Source organism: Cyanistes caeruleus, chromosome 9, assembly GCF_971803275.1.
Source record: "Cyanistes caeruleus chromosome 9, bCyaCae1.hap1.1, whole genome shotgun sequence".
Classification (NCBI taxonomy): domain Eukaryota; kingdom Metazoa; phylum Chordata; class Aves; order Passeriformes; family Paridae; genus Cyanistes; species Cyanistes caeruleus.
In genome coordinates this window covers 18,532,866-18,556,420 of record NC_141709.1, presented here as the reverse complement: position 1 = coordinate 18,556,420, position 23,555 = coordinate 18,532,866, and the positions used below count along the sequence as shown (strand labels likewise).

The 23,555-nt window shown below is 33.3% G+C and overlaps 1 protein-coding gene across 22 annotated transcripts in view; it reads right to left on the bottom strand.

The window, feature by feature from the left end:
- Positions 1–1,359: 1,359 nt before the first annotated feature.
- HFM1 (helicase for meiosis 1) overlaps positions 1,360–23,555 on the bottom strand; it is a 57,454-nt gene continuing 35,258 nt past the window's right edge. For 14 of the 22 annotated variants that reach the window (XM_086901988.1, XM_086901993.1, XM_086901989.1 and 11 more), the window contains 28 exons: positions 22,989–23,189; positions 22,816–22,904; positions 22,109–22,152; positions 21,916–22,017; positions 20,371–20,516; positions 19,884–19,978; positions 19,000–19,133; positions 18,057–18,104; positions 15,965–16,045; positions 15,238–15,329; positions 14,313–14,419; positions 14,178–14,225; positions 13,872–13,969; positions 13,653–13,784; positions 10,802–10,887; positions 9,810–9,893; positions 8,650–8,807; positions 7,814–7,917; positions 6,207–6,362; positions 5,863–5,958; positions 5,334–5,452; positions 4,429–4,511; positions 4,229–4,338; positions 4,026–4,124; positions 3,514–3,604; positions 3,143–3,248; positions 2,603–2,760; positions 1,360–2,312 (listed from right to left, as the gene is read on the bottom strand). In XM_086901988.1, coding sequence (XP_086758114.1) covers positions 2,246–2,312; positions 2,603–2,760; positions 3,143–3,248; positions 3,514–3,604; positions 4,026–4,124; positions 4,229–4,338; positions 4,429–4,511; positions 5,334–5,452; positions 5,863–5,958; positions 6,207–6,362; positions 7,814–7,917; positions 8,650–8,807; positions 9,810–9,893; positions 10,802–10,887; positions 13,653–13,784; positions 13,872–13,969; positions 14,178–14,225; positions 14,313–14,419; positions 15,238–15,329; positions 15,965–16,045; positions 18,057–18,104; positions 19,000–19,133; positions 19,884–19,978; positions 20,371–20,516; positions 21,916–22,017; positions 22,109–22,152; positions 22,816–22,904; positions 22,989–23,189 — 2,934 coding nt within the window. In that variant the 3' untranslated portion in view covers positions 1,360–2,245. Of the gene's footprint in view, positions 2,313–2,602; positions 2,761–3,142; positions 3,249–3,513; positions 3,605–4,025; positions 4,125–4,228; positions 4,339–4,428; positions 4,512–5,333; positions 5,453–5,862; positions 6,096–6,206; positions 6,363–7,813; positions 7,918–8,649; positions 8,808–9,809; positions 9,894–10,801; positions 10,888–13,652; positions 13,785–13,871; positions 13,970–14,177; positions 14,226–14,312; positions 14,420–15,237; positions 15,330–15,964; positions 16,046–18,056; positions 18,105–18,999; positions 19,134–19,883; positions 19,979–20,370; positions 20,517–21,915; positions 22,018–22,108; positions 22,153–22,815; positions 22,905–22,988; positions 23,190–23,555 lie in introns of those variants that run through there. The other 8 variants (XM_086901994.1, XM_086901997.1, XM_086902000.1 and 5 more) reach the window with 5 other exon arrangements.

The following is a 23,555-nucleotide window of genomic DNA, read 5'->3' as shown; positions in this document are numbered from 1 at the left end:
GCATATAAGAAAGTTGAAGTTAAATTAAAAGCAGGTATAAGCATGTATTTTATTATGGAGAATCACACAAGTAAGATAGTAAAATCGGACTTCTCATAACATTGAATTTTCTTTCACTACTTCATTATAGGAAACAATATTTTTTATAATGTAAATTTTGTAGAATCATCCCCAGACTAAAATCTGTGGCATCCTGCTGTATCCCCAAAGAATTACTTACATAATCCCACTGATTGAAATTCAAGCCGCTCATTTAATGTTTCAACTCTATGTAGAATTAAAATTAGGATCAGTTTAGACTCTAACAATGTTTTTATGTACTTTAGTCTGTATTTTACTCATTATTAGTAGCTTAGTGAAAATGTTTGATGATATCCTGTGGAATTTAATTAGTCTCTTTTAGCATTTGGTCAGCACCACAGGCAAAGGACAGCCATCTTTTGCCATTTTATTCACCTTAGGAAAGTTGGAACCTTACATGGATAAAGGAACTCAGTTCTCACGTGTACAAGCAAGGCAATATTCAGTGAGCCTGTCTGTTAAATGACAGCACACCAGCTTCTCCATGTCACTCTCATCACAGGTAATTTGCAGAGTTCCACCAGAGAGCAATTCAGCCCAATCTGATACAGAAGTATCTTCTGATAGTGTCTGCCTCTTTAGTGGCTAGACAGGGAGTCCAAGTGAACTAGGTTTATCACTTAATGGGATTCAATTAAACAATGGCAATTACAGCTCTCCACAGCTATGTCAACACTTACCTTCTGGGGTTTGACCTGGGGTTTTGGTCCCCTGGTCATTTACATGCAGCATCTTTTGAGAAACACCACTGTATCTTCCTGGGAGCCATCTGTTTCCCATGGAAATCAGAAGATGGTGATGGGCAGGAGATAAAATCTGCATTCTTTAATCTTAGCCTGACACAGAACTGGAATGTGTACAGTCCAACAGGACTGCTGAGCTAAATGTAGCAGTAGTATAGTAATTCTGAGATACATAAGCTTGGAAGATTAACTAAAAAAAAATCTGACAAAAAGAGATCTGACATACTAATAACTTTGAGATGTAATAAAAATAAAACAGAAAAAAAGTAGTTATTCTATACTTGAAGTGTAGAAAAGTGAGTTAAGCTTGGGCCTGCTGGAATTTGCATAGTCAAAAACATATTGAGGGATGAGTATTGAGGCTGCTTAGAGTAGGCCATTCTTTTATGCAGACAAAGAGTTATATCAAGTCAAAAGCGTAAGGAAACACTGGAGTCAAAATGTTATTAGCTGAGAAAATTACAACTTGGTAGTGCAGCTGCATGGCTGCATTGAGTTGCAGCACAAACAATGTTGTAAGAACAGACAGCTAATGTTTCACATGTGATTGTAACATTTTAATTCCTCACATTTTGAATAGTTAACAGTAAAAATTAACATTCTCTTGGATTTTAGACAATATCATATATTGCACTAACTTGCAAGGTCTACTTTTAAAACACTAAAGCTACAAAAAGATATCCAAATCCAATGCCTGGTGCCTAAATCTGTATTAGGCCACAAGAATGCCCATTTTATGACCTTGGGTATGAAAGTGAACAGACAACAGAGTTTTAGAGTATTTTTACAGACATTTAACAACTACTTTCCTGAGAATATGGAAATATATATGCTTAAGTTGTGCTTTTTTATTAACACATTCATAGCACTGTCAAAGGGAATATCTAGAATCTAGAATAATTTACCATTCTATTACTTCTATTTATAAACCTAATTATTTTACAGACTCAGTACTATGAAAAATTCAGCTTTAGAGAAACTGAAACAAAAACTCAAAAACATTTTGAAACTTCCAAGGAAAGAGTCTTTCATTCACCTAAAGCTTACTTGAGAATCAGGACATGTTACTACAAACACATAACTACAAATCTCTTACTTTCCCTAATGGGATTTTCTATTATCTATAAAAGCACCCTCAACTTGTGAACTATTCTCCTTTGACATATTTCAATATTTTTCTTTATAATCCTGAAAACAGCAAGCTCAACAAAAAAAATACTTAAGTACTTATCAAAACAAGATATTATTTCTTATATTCTATAAATTAGACATTAGTTTTGTTATTATATACTCTGTGCAGCAATCCAGCAATTGATAAATAGGTATACAACAGAAATCAAACACCCTTGACTGAAGCCTTCACTGTAAAATTGACTATAAATTCTTTTCCCAGCACTTACAATGTATTTTGTTTACATGTTTTACAAAATACCATCAAATATTCCAAGAAAGGGCTTGACATCATTGGATTCATCATCAAGAAGATATCTAAAGAAGATTAAGCAAACAAACAAATTAGGTATAGCACATCAAAACCTATGGAATCAGGAACACTATATAGAGTCCAGAGAAATCAAGATAAGCAAAGTAATTTTAATTTCTCTTTTAAGAGACATTTCTTTTAAGAAATTAATGAAATTTAAATTTAAGAAATTTAATGTAAGAAATTAAATCTCTTTAAGGAAAGTTAATTGTTACTATTACTGTAAAAATGAAACTTTTTAACAATGAATATTAGAAACTAACATGTTGCCTAAAGTTATGCATGTTTTTATTACCTAGGATCTGCTTCTTTTTCTTGTTGTTTTGTGAAAATAAAAAAATCTTCTTTCCTAGTGAATGTAGAAGTGTCTGAGATTATTTCTGGGTTGGAAGCACACTCTACATGTTTTTGCTCTTGAGAAAGACTTGAAAGCTTTTTTCCTTGAAAACTGAACTGCAACATAAAAGTTAAAAAGTATATATGGTTAGACCAACTGAAACTCCCAGATTGTTGTAGAGTGTAGCACTGGTATTTAATTGATATCATGGTGTTTGACAAGGACCAATCATGTGATGAATCTCACTACATACTGGATAGAAAAACAATCAAATTGAGTAAATAGTTTTGAGATCATGCTATATAAAGTAAATTATATCCTATTTCTTTGTATCAGGAATATCTCACTGAACATAGATTGCATGCAGGTTTGGACAACACAGAGAGGCTCAGAAAGTCAGGATGTCCAGATTGATTTGTAAATCTGATATGGCAAATATATTTACACAATAAATACACTAATTATAGAAAATTATGTTACCAATATATTTTTACTCACCAAAGTTCTATTTCTATTCTGTACAGATAAATTCACTTTTGATGTGCTATTGACCACACAAGCATCTGAGTTCTGAATATTGGTCTCATCTTGTACCGTGCATGAACTGAAAATACCAAGTTGAATAATTTCAATGTTATTACAGAAGTGCAAAATTATTTACTTTTCAGTTCAGGATTTTCTACTTATTTCCCTGCACGCTTAAATAAGAATCTAATTAAAATCATTCAACAATTCATACCTTTTAAATACTGAAATTCATTCACTTTTACGAGTGAACAACTTTCTGTATATTTAATTACACATATACATGTGACATTCAGACAATATTTTAAACTGCATAAAATAGTAGTAAATTATGTAAGTCTTACTCTTTTGAAATGTTATTTGTGGCTTTGCTTGTTGTATACTGGCAGAGGGGTTCACATTCATCTGGAATTTGAAGGCAGATATTTCCATGTTCTGTGGAAGAGTGAAAGTTTTAAAAAGAGAGTTGAGAAGCAGCCACAATCCTTTTCAAGTATTTCGCATGCGATGATAAATAATACTTTGAAAATTACAGAAGTGTCTTAACACTTGAAATATTTCTTCTGTGGGTTTTGGGCTGCAATATACAGTCACTATACATTATGCAACAAAAATTGTGCAGTTGCAGGCCATCAAAAAAATTTTAAATGTGACTTTTTCAACTCTCCCTTCTGTATTAAATTTGTCAAAATATATGTGACATTCAGTGTAGAATAATAAACCTGTCAGTTAAGTCAATTAACCAAAAATTTCAGGTGGTTCTATTCACTGTATACTATATTAATTTATTCTCAAATAATAGCCTGTAGATTAGTTTGTATGTAAGAAAGAAAAAAGTTTGTTGAAATAACCTTACCTAATTCTCTACTGACAAAATTACTAGCAAGTACCAATCTCTCATCATCAATATCATCCCAAATATCATCTCTCAGTTCAAAGTCCACATTCAAAGCATCTGAAAAACAGTATCTGCTTTTATCTGTGGCAGAGAAATATGAAGCATTAATACAAAGATCAAAACAGTGAACATTGTAATTTTAAACATTAGGTATAAGTTACTATTCTTTCCACAATTCCAGGATTGCAGTTGTTTCTTAGATACTTCTAAGGTATTAATATTATCTGTCTGGTCCACTGAAGGTGATGAAGATGACAGTTTATTGCCAGACCTATTTAAAAACAATAAATCAGTGGCATCTCAGTAACAGTTGCAAAAAGTTGCAAAATAATTTTATTCACAAAACAATTCTTAGCAGTACCTTGGCAAGGCTGGCAATAAAGACTTTGGTGTAAAAACAAATTGTTTGAGATCCACATTTTCAGCTTGATTTAACATCTGCATCTAAAGAAAGCAATATATTTTAAATTTTAAGATATAAACATACTGAGAACTGTTATTTTTAAACAAGATTAATGACATTATTAATATTGTAAGTTAGATTAATATTTAAAAATCATAAAACATTTCTGATATCTGCTTATCTAATATACTCAGTTAAAAAGGTTTGAATTATGTGTTTCTAGCAAAGATATCCAAGTACCCTGGCAAACCCAGACTTGTTGACTCCCATCTGTATTAGCTGTAGGCTAAATAATTCTCTGTTGCAAACAAACAAGCAAACTGAACTGTGAGGTGGAAATAAAACCCTCCAATACCTTAAATACCATTCTTGCTGCATAACGACCTAGTTTAACACTACATTCAGAGGAATAAAGTGCAAGCCATGAAATCTTTCAGAAGTTTAAAACTAATATGGATGGTTTTCTTACAAACAAGTTGATCTATCTGCCACTGAGAAAGACTCTTAGTAGCATGACTAATAAATACCATAACTTGTTTCATTCAGATCATATTTTGCCAAACCAAGTCACAGTGCAGTACCTTCCAACAATGCCTCTGAACCTCACTAACCACAACCTATCAAATGCCATAAAAGAAAAAAATAGAGGACATGCACAAAAGTGGACCATTGGAAGTGTCCTGAAGAACAGTAGAACCTCTCAAAGATTCCTGGAGCTTTGTACTTTACTTTTTCCATTTCACACAGAAAAGTCAAACTTGAATGTTCATATTTAGTGATAAAATTCTCTCTGCAAACAATGCCTACAAATACATAACAGATTAAAATAAATGTATGAAATGGCTGACTGCATTCAAGAGAACCTTTAGCCGTTTTACTGGGGGCATAGATGAAATTGAGTTCCTGCTCCTTAAATCAGCTAGGTACAAGGAAAACTGTGTGTCTCCATTCATCTGTGACCTTGGAGGTACTCCAGTTTTACCTGAGAAAATGAAGCAAAATGATCTTTGGATTAGTTATAAGGGATAAATCCTAATTATTTTCAGGTGACTTTGAAAAACTTTGCCAATAAGCTTAGTATCTTCTGTTAAAAGATTCTAAAAGATTTAACATGCTAACCACAAGATCTAACACAGAATTTATATAAAAGTGCAACAAGCTTGACAGTTTTTTAAATCATAGGGTAAGTACAAAAAGTATCATTAATCATTGTAGTGCCTATAAAAGTGCTACTGATAAAGCTATTTATAATGTTTTTATGACTGCATCATAAGAACCCAGGCCCCATTCTCTCACTTGTATTTCTGTTAACGTAGCCATTGGTATGATGGGAGCTGTTCTAAATTGCATTTCTCTAAAACTATCAGAAGTAGTAGATTTAATGAAACTCACAGCAGTCATGCCCACACACATCTTTATTTTTACAGCGGTGGTTGCATTCTCTGTTTCCATATTTCCTGAAAGCAATCTCCTGTTTAGATCTGCCTCCTAGATAAATATAATACAGAAATTCAAACGGCAATATTGGATATCAAACACCGATGATTTTTCTTACTTTCAAAATCATCAAAGGATTGCACTGCAGTACTTGACAAGTAGAAGCAGCAGAGTTGTATTCTTATTACCTTTAAGAAAGAAACAGCAGGGATAAATAAAGATCTAGCTCCCTAGTGAAAGCAAAAATCAATTTACTGTTGAGTTTTGTATTAGCCAGATACTGTGACCTGACCATTTACCTGTATCTACTTTTGCTGCTGGCAGGCTTTGGCGTGAGCCATAACACATATCAAGTGTAGATTCAGCTTTCAATTTTTGATTTGTAACCACCTTACATCCCTCTGTTTTTGGTGTTAAGTAGAAGGCTGTATATGCTTGCTGTATATCAAGGCCAACTTGGAAAAAAAAAGGCAAAAATGTGAAAACTGCTTTAAGTTGTCTCTATACTACTGATTATCTTTAGTTTTCTGAAGTGTTTAAGCAAGTAAATGTTACTCAAAGATCATGGAAATTTTAAAAAATAATTTTCCCTTAAAGCACACTCTTGTATGACCAGATTCTTTAGCATTGAGATTAAAAACCCCAAACATTTTTTAGAATTAAAGACATAGCTACCAGAAGAAAAACAGAATTAGTTCCTTTAACCAAATATTATTCTATTGTGTTAAAACTACATTTATCTATGGCTTTGCACTGCTGATAAAATTTTAACTTTTCAATTGTACTCCAGTCTGTGTTCAGGAGTATCAGCAGCTCTGTACTGGCAAAGGCATAAAATGAATACATTGATAATGCTTCTCAAGTTGAATGTGAATATATACGTGAGACTGAGAGACACCCTTTGTAAAGAGAGTAATTTTGTCTCTTATTAGGGAAATAAAATTTGCTGGAAAATCAGACAGGCTTTTAAAAAATGTAAGATTGCCTTCAAGTCTGAAATAGGAGCAGATTTCAAAATAAGTAGAAACTAAGAAGACTTGGTTTTAGTTTAATTTCACTGTTACCAGTTTCGGAAAAAATTAACTGTTTTCTGAACTCAGTAGAACGTGTAGATAAAAGGACAATTTTAATTTCTGTGTGATTAGAAACTCCTCCTTTTTCCAGAGCCACAGGTCTAGCTGCAGAAATATAGATTATTCCAGGCTTGATTATTATAATAATCTCAATGTCAATATTTACCATGGCAGCATCAACTACACTTCAGTTAATCTAGCACACAGAAATCTTCTTTACTGGTGAGGCATGATGACAGAATTTAACGGAGTCAGTCTATTTTTAAATTGTTTTTCAATTGTGTTTCAAGGTCATAAGGGTCTCTCTCCTCATTTGCTGCTATAGTTCCAATTGTATGGAAATTGACACTGAGGGGACCCAGGTTTAAATCTGCATACAGTAAGGCACAACATTTTCAGCTGTAGGAATTTCTTGTTGCCAAAGCGCAGATGAATCCATATCCAACACTTCTTCACTATGAAAAACCTAACCATTCACACAGACAGCTTTGCTCAGCACAAATAACCTGTCAGGCTGATACGTTATCCCGACTGCAAGTTAACTCACTTGAAGGAGAAGGACAAAACAGAATCCCAATCTGTATCAACAGAGCAAAACACAGTCTCCTAGTAATAGTTTTGATGCTTCCCAGTTCCTTAATGTGGTAGTAAATTAAATAAACAGATAAGTAATTGTGAGAGATAGTATGCAACCCAGTAAAACACATGTAAATAGAGGTTTGTTTCCAGACCAGCTCACTTTATTATACTTTGGCTTAATAGAAAGTGTTTTAGTAATTTGTTCCAAAATCCTATGCATATTGTTTTTTAATACAAAGAATACCCTAACCTACCATAATCAGAACTAATTAAATTTATACTAATGTCTTCTGATTTAAGAGCTCTTTTAACTTCAATTTTCTTCATCCAATTTCCAGTTTTCAGCAGCACAGAATCCCTGTAATACATCAGCAAAGTTGTTAGACATGGGCCGTGAAAACACAACTGCATACTATGCTATCTGTAACCAAGTGAAAGAGCCTGTATTCGGTCCCAGTTCTGTAGTTTTGCTTGATAATTGGCCTAAGAATAACTTTCCAATAAGATTCCAATAATCTTATGGCCGTATGATTTACAGCCATAAGAGGGCCAGGATCCTGCAGATCAGTTTCAGTTGTGCCAAAAGTGCCAGGTTTCAGCCAGAATTCTTGTGAAGGTCAAGCAGTTGGAAAATATTTCGTTTCTCTTTTCCCATTTGCTCCAAGCATCTCTTAGCCAACATGAGAATTTAAATCCACCTCTGAGGGATAAAGCAATTTTTAAAATATAATTAAAGAAATACAGCTAACAGGAGTAAGTGACAACTGGTTTGTCTATCTTTTTAATAGGCATTTTACTTGTCTTATATTTATGGGAAAATTATTATGACTTTTCCACAATATGACAATGATGTTCGACAGATATTTACATGTGCTGTCTGCAATGACAAGCACACTGGCATGTTTTGGGGGTTTCTGAATCTTGTGTAGCATTTTAAATTACAACAGTGACTAGAAAATGCTGTAGGATAAGGAATAATTTTGTACTATTAGACATCAGTAGGAAGTACTGAAAAAACTGCAAGTCATAGAACAGATGAAAAGCCAACACTATAAAATGATGTGAGGCAAAAAAACCTTATCATACATACATAATTTTCTGATTAAAAATGACTTGGTTGTCAGCATCTCCTATGACCAATGTAACATAGTGAAAGTCTGGCGCTGTTCTCTTTGTCTGTAGCTGCTCGTAGTTTGTTAACTTGACGGTTACTAAAATTTCGGCCAATGTGTCACTGTATTTGGGCAGCTAAGGGAAAATGATACAGAAGACATAACTGCTAAAATATGCAAAGTAAAATAAATTCCCTTCCATAAATTTCCATCTGTTGATACAAGCACAAAACCTCAGCTCAAGCAATTTGAATGTGTGGTACAATTTTTATTTGTTGTTCTGAGACTGATTTTTGGTACTAGCTTGGCCGTAGCTGAATATCCTAAGTTCGATTCAGTACTGAGAATCAAAGACAAATACAAAGAGAAATGTGCAAGAATAAGACTTACATAGAAGTTATATTCTGACATCCCAACATTCCTCTGTAAGACATTTAGAGTTGTTTAATTTTTGTTCTGAGAAGTTAGCTACTTATCTAGTGTTATGTCAAATGAAAAGTAAACTAGAACTGATTGTTATACCGATAGTATTTCAGAAATCTGTTGAGTTCTTAATTTAAATGTGTCTTCATTTTTATCAACTTCAAGGTTACCTTTGGAATTTTGTGTTTTAGAAAGCTAGAGTGTCTTTGTGATCCATATAAGACAAAGTACATATCAGAACCTCAAAGCTCTTGACTACACATAGAATTGTACCCTTCCTTTGAAAGGGCACCAGCTAGGCTAATGTAATAATTTACCATTTCTCTATATTCCTAAGTGTGCTATAGAAAATAAGCATGAGTTAATATCATTTCAGTAAGCTTTATTTGGGTGTTTTGTTGTCTCTAGGATTTGATTAAATTCAAAATAGAAGAGACCTATCAGACACACATATAATACTAGAAAGTGAATATGCTGGTTTACATCTGTAACATAAAATGCCATCAATGAGAGAGGCCAATATATTATGGGAAATGTCTGTTCCAAGGCTCTCCTTTGAGATTTAGGAGTTTCATTCTACCTAATAAGCTTTAAGGAGGTCACAATATGATGTGATCTTCTATCCATTAAGGCTCAAAATTTGTTTAAGTCAGTATTTTCTTTTTCATTTAATAATACCAGCATAAAAACATAAAATAAATATAAAAGAATGTACCTGTTCAATTTCAAGTTCATATTTTGGAAGGTGCAAAACAGACTCTTTAATCTGGTTTCCAAAAGGAGGATGTCTGTTTAAAATCTGTAAAGATATAAATCCAAGGAATCAAAGTCACCTATGTTAGCAACAAAAGCCCCCTTAAGTCTTGGCTCTCTACTGTCAGTGATGCCCAGAATAGCAACATTACCAAAAGAAAATTTCAACACTTTTTCACATTGCTACTGCTTTTGTTCAGTTAACAGCCAATCAACTACCAATGACTACTCAGGTTTTATATGAGATGACTCCTCTATGTTGCACAAGCTTTAACTAAAACTAAACAAATGACAAGAAAAAATACAAAAGGAGCCAGAAATAAGAAATCAAACTTTCAAAGTCAAAACAGAAAAACCCAAGTAAGATTTAGAAGTCTATTATATCTTCCAGAACACTGGAATAGCAGTTTCCACAGAAAAGAAGCCGAAAGCCAAAGAATCAGTCCTAGGGTAACATTTACCTTTCCTAAAATAAGAAGTGCTTCATAGATGATTTAGAAGATTTTTATTTTACTCCTATCTCAAACTTGCAATAATGGAAATTTGAGATTTTCATAATTAACATACACTAAGAGAAACTTTAAATACATATTCCCTTTTACATTTTTCCAACATTCTTAATAGAGAAGTGCATATCATCCTTTGTTTCAAATCATGTTAATGATTAAATTCTACATATTCAAGCATCTACTTTCTACAGCCAACCAAATCATGAAATCATCATTCACATTAAATTTGCTATAACAGAACATCATACACATTTTCAAGGAAAACCAGCAGTAGCTACACAGCTTTTTTAATTTTACTAGTTAGAACAAGTAAATCACCTAAACTTCTAAATTTTGCTATGATCATATTGAAAATATATATCAACTATACTGCTTTTACTGGTAACAGCATTAACCCTCAGTAATTTCCCTATCATATTTATCTATGTACCAAATAATAAGTTACCAATTCAAGCTCCCTTGCATTTATATCTTCAATTTTTTTAAACGATGTCAGCCCAGCATTTACCATAGCATTTGACAGTGATACACCTGTGAAAAACATGTATACAAGTTTTATGCTGTTAAAGGACAATGAATAACCTCAAAACATTTGATGCAGCTTTCGCCCAGCAAATCACTGAACTTATTTTCATTTGATTAGTTATTTCAGTATTATTTAATTTCTTCATTAGTAAAGAGAAAAAGAAATGCAATACAAACCAAATAAGAAAATATACAGTATTTAAATTATTAAAACTTTAACATTTTCTACAAGAAAACAGATTTTAGATCGCTTTCTACGGGAGTCAAGAAATGTGTTCTGTATATATATGATAAAAAGCATGCTATACAGTATTCTTTTTCTCAGATTTTTTTTTCCCATTCAAGAAATTATTTATTATGTTAAAATCATAAAAAGCTTAATGTGTTTGAGCAAGTTAATAATGAAATACACTGGAAAAGAAGTATTTATTATAATCCACAGGTCATTGCAGCTTTAGCAAAATACTTTCCCATGCCATAAAAGCCACAAAAGCAGAGAATTATATGTACACTTTTATTTCTCTTCATGATTCACAATACTTCCAGTGAGATTTAGAGTTATCACAGCATGTGAAAAGTCATTTAAGTGACCTGGAACTACAGCCTATTATAATAAGTGCAATGATTGTATGGAAAAAATAGTACCAAATACTCAGAATGAGTATTTGGATCCTTCCCACACAGCGCTGCAAAAAAATGTATAAGAAATCTGAAAATTAGGTGGGAAAGCTCTTTAGATACTTTTAGGTTGCCTCTTGGAAGACATTACAGTAATCTTACAAGAAAAGACTTAACTCAAGAATTTAATAATTTAGAGAAAGAGAAGACCCTTTTGTCTTTTTATGTGTATTTGAACATCTTTTGGGTCTGACTTAGAGAAAATATCTTTTACCATCTCCCTGTTCCTTTGCAGAAGCTCTGCAGTCGGAAGATTGAAAACTCTCACACATTACTTCTGCTGCTAGAGCTGCAGCCCTGCTTCTTTATAACTGAAGCTGAAGATTAACTCTTTTATCCTAATTGCAAAAATGGCAGAAGGATTTCTGCCAGTGAAGAGAATACCATAAATAAGACTTTTATTTTCATCTAGTCTTCTCAGTAAAAAAATAAATGGGGGTGGAAATTAAATTGAACAAATAGTAAATGTCATAAATCCTATGTGACAACCGATCATTATCCTGTCTATTAGAGCAAGCAAACAGAAATCAAACATACCATTCAGCAACAAAAGGGAGCATCATTGTTGGACAAGAGTTGTAGAAATGCAGTAAGAATTCAACTGAATTATCAGTCTCAGTAAGGCCAAATGTCAGTCAAAGAATAGTCACTCTTATAATGGAAATCCTGATTAATAAAGCATTTTTAAGGTTCAAAAGTAGCATACTGAGATAACAGTTTAAAAATTAAGGACTTCTGAATATGCTACGTGGTATCAGCAAATTTCCTTGAACTTAAACAATTTGTTTAACTTCAGAAAGAAAAAGAATAAGATTAGCAGCCATAGGGAGAGGTTAAAAATCACATCATACTACAGGCGTCAATTCAGTGTTTGATTCGGGAAAAGAGTGAACTGTCAGAAAAATGTTCAAAAGAAGTTTATGAGGGGAACAAATGACACTTTGGAAGTTAGCAGTTCTTTATAACATATGCTGCAAGAGCTATGACAGCATAAGAAAAAAAGTACCCAAAAAAAGGAAAATTGGACAGAGATGTCTGTATGTACACCACTTACATTATTAAAAAACTAAATGTGACTTTATTCTACTGAATTTAGTGTACAGGAAAGGATTTGTCTACACTGCAAGTGCCATATTTATTCCACTCATCCTAACTCCACAGAAATGCTGAACATGAGGCAGATTCCTCAGATGATTGTGTCAACATTGCCACAGGTGTGGGATAGTGGAAATGTGTTCCCAGCACTCTGCTAACAAGCCCTACCCTTGCTTTGAATCCACATGAATGAAGCATTACAGCCTCTGCACTTGAGCAGGCAAGGCTGTAAGGTACTGCACCCTATGGACATTCAAGTTTAGCCATTCTCTAATTTGCAGATCTCTATACCACACAGTTCAGTGCAGAGCTGATGTATCTCTAAAGAAGAAATATACAGAAGGCTGCAGTGAATTTTGAAAGCATGAAGGTATGATAAGACCAGACATCAAAGCAGGAAGATACACTACTACCTCAAACAAGTATGACTACATTTTTATAACACAGAGGACTCAAAAATTTCTGAACTCCTTTTCAAATAATTATGACAAGCCTGTACTTCCAGCCAGAAATTCATTCAATAACAGGATACAGTGAAAGGAAGAAGATCATTAGAAACTTTTGATCATCATGTGTATAAGAACCTCATGTAAAATAAATTGATTTCTATTTCATGATTCCTATCCTTTTCAATGTGAATTAAAAGGTTTTTCATGCATACAAGTAAGAGGACCTACAACAACAGCTGCTTGGAAAAGAAGGCATAGCCTAGTCAGGAACATGCAATCGCATCAATGTGGAATATGCTTGGGATACTGAGAGGAACATAAAGGAATAAGAACAATTCTGAAATACTTTGAAAGCCTGAAGAAAATTACTGGACAGCTTACTTTTGTTAGGGCAGATTCTTCTGCCAACTGTGGTACTCAACTGTGGCAAATAAGTAACTAGCAGACTAATTCAATTAAGTAAGCAGACACCACAGAAATTAGCTGGCTAATTATGAGTTTTGCTTCTCTGTCAATATTACACTTTTATAATTTCTAACTAGTACCTACCAATTTTTTCCAATTGTTTAGACACATGAAGTGAATTTTCCCAAAGTCTGCACCTGAAACACTTGGCTAAAATCAAAGAGTTTAATAAAGCAGCAAAGTTGTTCTTAGATGATGCCAGAAAGTCAGATAACCCTGCAAAAAGAAGATTGACTTACGTTAATAAACTAAATGTAGCTTCTTAGTATATGTAACCAAAAAAAGGATTAAATTTTACCATACATCTAGTAACTCTCAAGCCGTTTCTAAATATTCTGCCAGTATCTTGTGTCAAAGTAAAGTCTTGAATAGGAATACATCCCAGCTGAGCCTGAATGAGACTGGAAAAAGAATAGGTTAGATATATAAGCTATACTCTAAATAAAGAACAACATCAAAGTTTTTAATGGGGAAAAAAATGGAAATTCAGAATAGAAACAAAATACAAGATCTGGTCCCCTGAAAAATGACAAAAAAATTAGCAGGGACTTCAACAGCCATAAAATGACAGGTTTTCAATAAAAATTAAAAAGGCAATATAATATTTACCAGTTTACTTTCATTTCTCTTGTTTTTATCTTCCCCTCCATTGGAAACCTATGTATAAAAACATATATATTTTCTACGATTGATTTTATGTATTGTTAAAAAGGTACTTTTGATTTCTAATGTATTTTTATTTACCTGATAGTTATTTTGTCTTTGTCTTTATTCAAGGTATTCAATATTTTCTTTTCATTTGTTCTTAATTTCACATCCACAAATTCTGTGCAGTTGGAGATCATTGTAATCTGTAATAATTAAAATTTTTATATAATAGTTTTAATTTTCCATTTTTTCTATCACTTTTTCTAACTTTTTATTAAAAAGAACACTTGAAAAAATTTATTGTCTCAGCAATATGACCATGAAGACACAATCCATCAGTTCTTTTCAAAGTTCTGACCAACTTTCCTTCCTATTCCTATAAAGGCTATTAATGAAAGGGGAAATTTTTTCTTTCAGCTTTTAGATTACTATTTCAGTTGAGGTTACCTAAAATCAACCGCACACATTGCTAACACTTTATACAAAGCAAATACAAACAACTTTTCCTGCTATATATTTCACCTTGCTTTCTTCACATTTTAACAAAGATAGTCACAGGAGAACAAGTGTTGCATTTTTTCATGGCAGATCTGTTTTACCATAGTATTCGCTTGAAAGCAAAATGTCTTGTGATTCAGATAACAACCTATAATCTGAAAGAGGAAAGTTGCTTAAAACAAAAAGACAATTCCCTTAAAAGTAAAACCTGCTCTTGATGCAGCTGGATTTTGCAACAAAAAAACCTACTAAACCAGAAAACATTAAGGCTTTTAACACATAAACAGAACAGTTTCAGCAACTTTGCATCTTCATAAGCAAGGTTAGTGAGGGGAGAAAGAGTTAGAAATCAAAAGATCTCAAAGTACAAAGCCTCAAAAATACTCTATATAGAATTTAATTAACTGTATTTTCTAAAACTTTATATAAACAGAGACAGAGTTCTTTAAAATAAATAACACCTCATACTTGTCAGACTGTTTAAAAACAGTCGAACATAGGTAATTTAAAAAAGTCAAATTACCAATTCTTTTAGAGTCTCAGTTCCCTTAATTGTGAAAAACTGCTTCACTGTATCAAGTGCAATGTAATACCACGCCATTAATCTTCCGGTCTCTGTAAAAGAATAATATATCTTAAAAAAAATAAATATACCAAGTATATTTCATGGGGTTGCAGTATTTTTAATTTAAAATTAAATTATCTTTCTTCTGTGAGAAGAATCTTTCTGTGAGATTTACCACCACTCCCCAGTATGTTATTGCCCCCCAACTGTCTGATGGACATTACAAACCCAGTCATGGAGTAGTAGAAAGAAACATGTGCCGGTTGCAGCTCTCTCCAGCGAGATTAAGGCACACTAACACCAGGCAGCAAACTGTGGCTGCTAAGAAGACAGCCACCTCTAGCAGAGGACTGTAGAGAAGAGCAGGTATTGATAAAACCTGTCCTTCATTGCACTGTGCCACAACCAATTATCCTGTCAGTGTCCTGCAATCCTCCTAATCTGTAACAAATTTTCAGCAACAACAAGAGAAGATCTATTCATGAAACAAGATTAAGAGAATGAACATCCATGACTTGGTCAAGAAATGTGTCCATATATTCTACTCAAACAATCCCTCAGAGTCTACTCTCTATTACACTTGTGTACTCTTATTAAAGGGTCACAAGGGTAGTTGATACCCTTTGTAGTTCACTACCATCTCTACATCACTTCTAAAAATCAGTTTACTTGAAATAAGTGTTACCTGTTGGTTTGAAATTATTTGCTTCATCCATCCTGATCAAATCAAAAGATGATAAATCATTTAAGTTCTTCAGACACAGTTCTGTCAAAAATTTGAAAAATGTTTTCAGCATGTACTAAAAATACTTTATCTATTACAAACCAGAAACATCATCATCAAATTGCAATGAATGTATACCCAAGTAACTCCACTGAATTCAATTAAAGGTTTTGGAATACAATCGTGCTTCTATTAAAGTTGGTGGTTAACTTCTGCCTGTGGAAACTCACTCAAAGTTAATTGATACAGGACAAGCCAACTCTTTTTCAGTAAGGCAAAAGTTGCAAAGGAAAACAAACTAGATGCTGGAATGTAGGTTGTCATACTCAATTTTAAATGAGTTCAGAAAGCCCACAGCATTTATACAAAAGATTTCTCCTACAGAGTCAACACCTAAATGGTTCAAATTTCAAATAACCACAAGTGTTTGTGAATCCTTCATTAGAAATTTTCAAAACTGTATCAGGTACATTTGTATTTATTTCACTAAACCCTTTGTGTCAGGTATCTGCATAAGAATGACCAAAGTGCTTTTGTTCTCTCTTTTTCAAGATCAAGGCAATATTCAGAATTTAGAAGTCAGAACAGCACTCAAAGAGATACTTCCCTTAGCAACGAAAAATCATTCACTTTACACATGAAATACATGAAAACATTATACATATTACTACAAAATATTTCACATCGCAGGGAAGAGGAGCTAGTTCCTCCAAGAGCTTTTTAAAAGACGTAGTTTTTAACATCAGAATACCAAGGAAATATATCCCACACTGAAAAAGCATTAATTGAATTCTTCTAGCACTATCTGTACAGGTGATTTTAAACCATGCCTTCTCCCATTAAAGGCTAATTTAGGTAGTATCATGCTTCATTCCCTCTATTCCTTTCAACCTACATGGCAAGAATAGAAAAGTCCTGATGTAAAAGACAGGAAAAGATCGAAAGCTACTGAAGGAGGCAAATTTTCTTACTGACAAGTACTCCTTTTTTCACTGTCTGCAAGTCAGAGTCAATGTCCCACATTCGGAGAATTCAAGTGGAAGCAAATATACCGTGTTCCTGAAGACAGGCCCTTGAAACCCTTACACCTGAACAGCCTCAGCATCATTCCACCAAGCCCAAAATCAACCACAGATTTTTTTTACAGTTATGTAAAAAATGTGTAAATGGAGTCCAAGTACAAGCTCAACAAATTTCTGGGCATGTATCTGTCCATGTTTTTATGTACCAGGCCCATCTCCAGATATTTTAGCTCCAAATGGTCTGGTTATGATAGATATGAGGACTTTCATTGAAGAGAAAAAACATCTTTGTAGATTTTAAGAACTTGGTAGCAACTATTCTTTTATTAATATACTAATTTTTTATCTACCAAAAAACTTACATTAAAATAAATTAACAAAATAAAACCACCTGAAGAGTTATATGCTATTTCTGTATTTAAAGGTAAGAGGCATCAATTCCCAAACTATTTTTTCAGCTGTACATTTTCTCATGGAATTGCAAATAGCTAAAATACAGTATTTTAAAAAAAAAAAGTCAATAACTGGGTTTTATTCAAGTCTTAGCAAAAAAAGCCTCTTAAAATCATGCAATTCTAAATTGTTCCTGGACAAGGTAAAGAGGTTTACATTTTATATCCTTTATTTTCAAGGCTAAATTTATGAAGGGAAGATGACAATCTCTGAAAAGGCCTTTTTTGAAAATATAGCAACAGAAATTAATGAAAGCAAAGAGAGCAATCAAATGAAAATTAGGAAGAACGAAAATCAAAATTAAAGTGATTTTCTCCATATTTCTGAGTTTGTATATGGAGATGAGATAGGTAAAGGCATTTAATTATTTTCTTCTAAACAAGAAAAGCTTCTATATCAGTTAAAATGTACTGATAGTATTTCAGAATTAATAATAAAATAAAACTAATAACACATTATAGTAAATTACACTTGTTCTGCAAATAGATCTGTTGAAATTAATGGATATAAATAATAAACATGCGGGAATCTGCCCTAAATTGTAAGATTTTACTGAAAAAAACTAAAAAGGCACTTACCTTGTAATTTTGCTTCAATTCCAACTTTATCTAATCCAGATGAAAAACCTACATGGAAAAGACAAAAGTTGCTTTAATCTAGCACTGTCATACACTCCTCCTCAATTTCATTACCCATTAAAACTGATTGGCTGATTTTTTAGGAGCCAGAAAAATACCTCGAAGTGAAAAATGTGGGAATATTTATTATATGCAAACAAGTCAGAAGTCTTACAGGGTACAGCTAAGTATCAGTAAGAGGCTGTTAGAACAGATGTGCAAAGGTAAAAGCTGCAGACATTCCCCCATGTAAAATATCAGAGTCCTAAAATTTTCAGAAATGCCACTAGAAACTTCCAGGTACAGTTTTCTTACTTTGGAATATAGGAAGCCACCTTAATTTTAACATCCATTCATGTATTAGATGTACTATGTTCCAGTCCCAGCTATAAATCCTTATAAAGAATTATCTCCAGGAATTACTCAATGACTTCAAAATCAGATGTACAGCAAGTGGGCAGGAACAAAGATATGGTCAGGGCTGGGGACTTGGATAATGTTCTCAACAAGACAAATTGAGGATACTGGAATTAAGATAACTAAAATTTTATTCTAGAAAAAAATATGAAATACTAGACTACTCTTTTTCTTAGCAGGTTATGTATTCAGCAGTCAAAAATACATTATGGCTTGATACTGCGTTAATACATGGTCCAGCATATAAAGATCAAAATAAATAGATTATAAAGCTTTAAATGGCTTCTTCACAGTTTTTAAATGTTATACCATGCTGAAACTCCCACTACTTATGTTAAAGAACAAAATGTTACAAGCCATTCTGCACATCTTGTTTTCATCACGTTATAAATAACAATCCATAAGAAAATGATAGAAACATGCAATATGGACATAAGACATCCCAGTGTCATAATTAGATGAATTTAAAAAACAAAACCAAACAAACCATAATGAGTTGGATTTTTTAAGGCTCTAATGTACAAGAATGTTGATCGTATCCATTCCAAAGCTACACTGACATCAGTGACAGTATGCAGCACTATTTCTGCATTTAAGTGTTCAACAAGGTGCCTGTGCAAGCTAGTGCAAAAAAAACAAGAGATAAGGACATACCAATGAGCAATACAAAAAGTGCTAAAACAAATTTTTGCGAAAAACAAAACCAAACAAACTCCTCCCCCCCAAACCACAACTGTTCTCTCTAATCAGTGAAATTGACAGAATACAGTAAAGATTATGTAAGTAATCAACAACATAATTTGCAAATAAAAATAAATTGTCAACTGTGAGGTTTCACAGTTATTAGAAAACAAAGTTGCATACATTTTAAAATTACAGTGTAGACATCCTATGCTATTGATGTTCTAAATATATTTGAAAAATTAAATGTTAACAAAATTATGTGAGTAAAATTTTCTATTTTACTTTTTAATGTCCTAACTTTCCCACATATTTCTCATGATAATCTGTTAACAACAAATATAGTATTTTCCAGACTCTATCATCTAGAAATTCAGAGACATGGTCAACATTCAATTCCTGCTTTTTGTCTTTGCAATAAATACTCTTTCAGCTTCTTCAGTTTTCCAGCAGGAATCTAAAAGTTTTTGGGGTTTTTTTGAGTTTAAGATGTTCTAAAGATTCCTTTGGCTGATAAAACAAGAGATTATTAACTCCTGAATAGCTTGGGTTTATTTTCCTTAATTCTTTCTTTTTTTCTAAATAGACCAAAGAAACACTCCAAAACCCATATGAAAGAAAACCCCATTCTGTACAAACTATGAAGTTTTGCTAGTATCTACACAGTCTAATAAAAAAATACTTAGTTACCTGCTCTCTATTATATCAGCACCATTTAACATCTGTATGTATCTCTCCCTGGTACTGCAACGAGTCATAATAACTGCTGTAGCTGTAGTGTCAAACTGAAAAATAAAACCCCAAATAAATGCTTTCCAGTTCTTAGAGAAAAAAAACAGTTGAATATGTATCACATACCTACTGAATCCACTAAAACTCTTCTCTTAAAATCCTGTCTGAAATGGCTATTGTATGGCAGCTTCCTACTTTTTCTCTAATCCCCATTCACTATGTAACCCAATGTAATATTCAGGACTTTTTCCACTGCAAGGTGAAGCAGGTAATTTTTGATGGACAACACAAAAGCAAACAGATTTCTTTCTCAACAAAAAAGTTACCTAGAAGTTAAGTATTAATAACCCTTTGAAAACTAATGTTGCTGTAAGATTCCTGGCATTGTACTTTATTTGACTAATCTGCCCATAGACAGCATCAATACAATAAAACATGCCCTTACCTGAGGCCTTCCAGCTCTCCCAATCATTTGCAGAATATCAGTCTCACTGTACTCTTGAAATACTCCTCCAACATAATGCATTGTGGATTTTATAACCACCAGGTGTGCAGGTAGATTGACTCCCATAGCTAAGGTGCTAGTAGTAACTACATCAGATCAAAGTATATGAACACTATCAAAATGTCTGGCAGGCACTAAACAAACAGCACATAGGTGATTTGGCTCTTGATGCCTAAGAGTTCTTAGTTTCTAGTGGAATCAGTGGGCATTCTACACCACAACAAATTTGATGTAGATTACAGACAAGTACTTGCATAACAGTTTCTGTGTATCTGATCATAAGCATTCATTTGTTTTCAAGTTCTTTAACAAATTATGCCCCAGATACTTTTATTTAAACATTCCTTTATATTTGGAGATAATCCAGAATATGATCCACATTCAATATAACAGACACACAAAGAAGAAACCTTATTCTTATTTCTTCTAAGGTATGTATTTGAATACAACAAATATATTTGAATACAGATGAATGACTTCATCTTGCTTAGTAGTGGTCAATATTTTTAAGACATTTTTTTAAGTCATCATTCATTAGCATTGTTTATATCCATGGTAGCAAGCCAGAATCACCACGAATACCATCACAACACTTTACCAATACACACTCTCACATGGAAGACATCACTCAAGTATGTGGCAAGTAATCTTACACTCATGGTTTGTAATTCACTTTATCTAAAGTATATAAGGAGTGGCAAGAATTCAACACAGAAAGCCAGACATATGGGCCAACTGATATTACTACTCTGCTATGAAAATGAAGGATTAATGAAATTTTCAATTATTTTTTAAATTAAATTAAAATTAAAATTAGTAATTACATTATTTTTTCTTATGACCATTGCAACAGGAAAGAAAATAACCCACAAATCATTTTAGTATTGTACATGAACCACACAGACAATTCTCCATAGGGACTAGATCTTTTTTTACAGAAAAAGAAAGCCCAGATGAGATGAGACAGTCACATCTTGGATCCCTTGTCATTTCATATAACAACAGATGGACTATTTCTCAGGGACCGCCACATCAGTCCCAACACCTTGCATGGGAGTTTGAAAATAGCATCCTGCTCACCTAAGATGCATAAATGTATATGATTTCCTTCAGGGAAACCACAGTTGCAAAGGACCCAGACAAAGGAAACATCTTGGGAATGCAGGGGAAAGATTCACTAGTGCAGAGCTCCACCTCAATGGGAGGGTTCAATGGTAGGAAAAGGAAACAGACATGGCCAGACCTATATGGACATATGAGGGGGATGACCTCGATGTGGAGAGAAAAGAAGTTCTGTGGCCTTTAGTAACATATGTAGGCTCACAGGGTAAAAGTGCATGTGAAACACAAAAACACCTTTACCCGGATTTCACAACTTCCAAAGGTTAAGCAAACTATAGAACCATAAAGTATTACCACTTCCAAACTGCAGTCTTCTCAGGATACATAAATGACATTTTGGCTTTCAAAGTTAAATTTACTTACAAAGTACTGGCAAGTCTCCTACAGTAAAAGCTCCTTCAATTATTTTTCTGTCTGATAGCTCCATACCCGCATGATGATAAGCCACACCATACGTCAAAAGGTCTGATAATGAAATTATTATACACACAATTTAACTAAATTTTCTCAAACAAATATTCAATCACAGAGCAGAGATGCAGTAGATTATATTTACCTCTCAGTTTGGAGTCTTTCAATGAATTTGCAAACCCCTGTAATCTATGCAACATACACAAAAAAAAAAAATTAAAATAAATACATTCTTTGGGTATTTTCAACCACCACCATTCCCATCTTCACAGAGAGAGCAGACTGACTCTGGGACAGCTATTGCTATTGTAGCTTTTTGAGCCTGGTCATCTTTCCAAGTGACAACCTACAATCCTTACGTGTTATTCACAGAAAGCAAATAAAATCATATTTTAGGTCCAAAGCCAGGAGGTAGCTTCTGCAGATGCCATGACTAGGCCAACCCTGAAGTAAATAATAATTAATATGGCTGTATTTATTAACAGTATCTGATACAGCAAAGACATCTTATGGCTTAACTTAAAACATTAGTAAATTCACATCCAATTCAACTATTCATATACTTAATCTTTGCACTACAAGGTCTCAGAGTACCATAAGAATTAGCATTTTTATGTTTAGAAAGCAGCTTTGAGAAATAACTTTATGTTTGTGAAAGGTATCTTAGAACTTTGAGAGGCAAATGGAACTTCCCAAGGAGAGTGCCAATTTACCAAAAAGAATGTCAACTGTGATGATGATTGTTGCACACTCCTCTGCTAGAAACCGTATTAGCTCAACAGCTTTCTTCACAGATATCACAGGTTTACTAAAAAGTACAAACACTTACTTCCAATTAAAATAGAAAAATACCTCTGTTTCTGTTCTACACTCAGTAGAAATTTAGCGTCTTTTGCAAGAACAGAAGCAGCCTGCTGTACTCCTTTTCTTGTGGCACAAAACTATAAACAAAAGATATTTCTTTGAATCAACACTTTCAAGAAAGAAACTATTTCAAACATGATTAAAAAAAAAAGCTGTTTTACCACAAGTGCTGGTTTTTGCTCCGAGTATGTTTGTATAATGCTAGCTATCTTGTAGTTAAGAGTTAAGTCAAATTTGAATTCTGTCTGATTGTCACTGCAAGGAAAACCAAGAACAATTTTGCGTAGCTTCACTGGCCGTTGATCCTCATCTATTTTCAGGCATACAGCAGGCATCTTACTATCTGAAAGCCATTCTGCAATCTTTAAAAGAGAAGTAGAACAGAAAACATAAATTTCATCTTTTAAACATGTTCCCGCTCTAATAGAATCACAGAATAATTAACTTAGCTTTTTTCATGTGTAAAGTAGTAATATTTTTTTTTAATCACTTAAAATCCCAGGTGAGGTTCTGCTTTTACAGGACCAATATCAGTTGGACTGAAATCTCAAGTCTGTTGTGATTTTTACATAAGAGGTAAAAAATCACAAGCAGGTATCTAAAACTGAAGCATGTCCATACATGGCTGATATTTTCCATATGGTTGAAGGTAATCTTTCATTACCAGCAGCCTCACAGCTGTCTTCAGATGACAGCCTAAAAATAACAATTTTGCTATCAATCTGAAA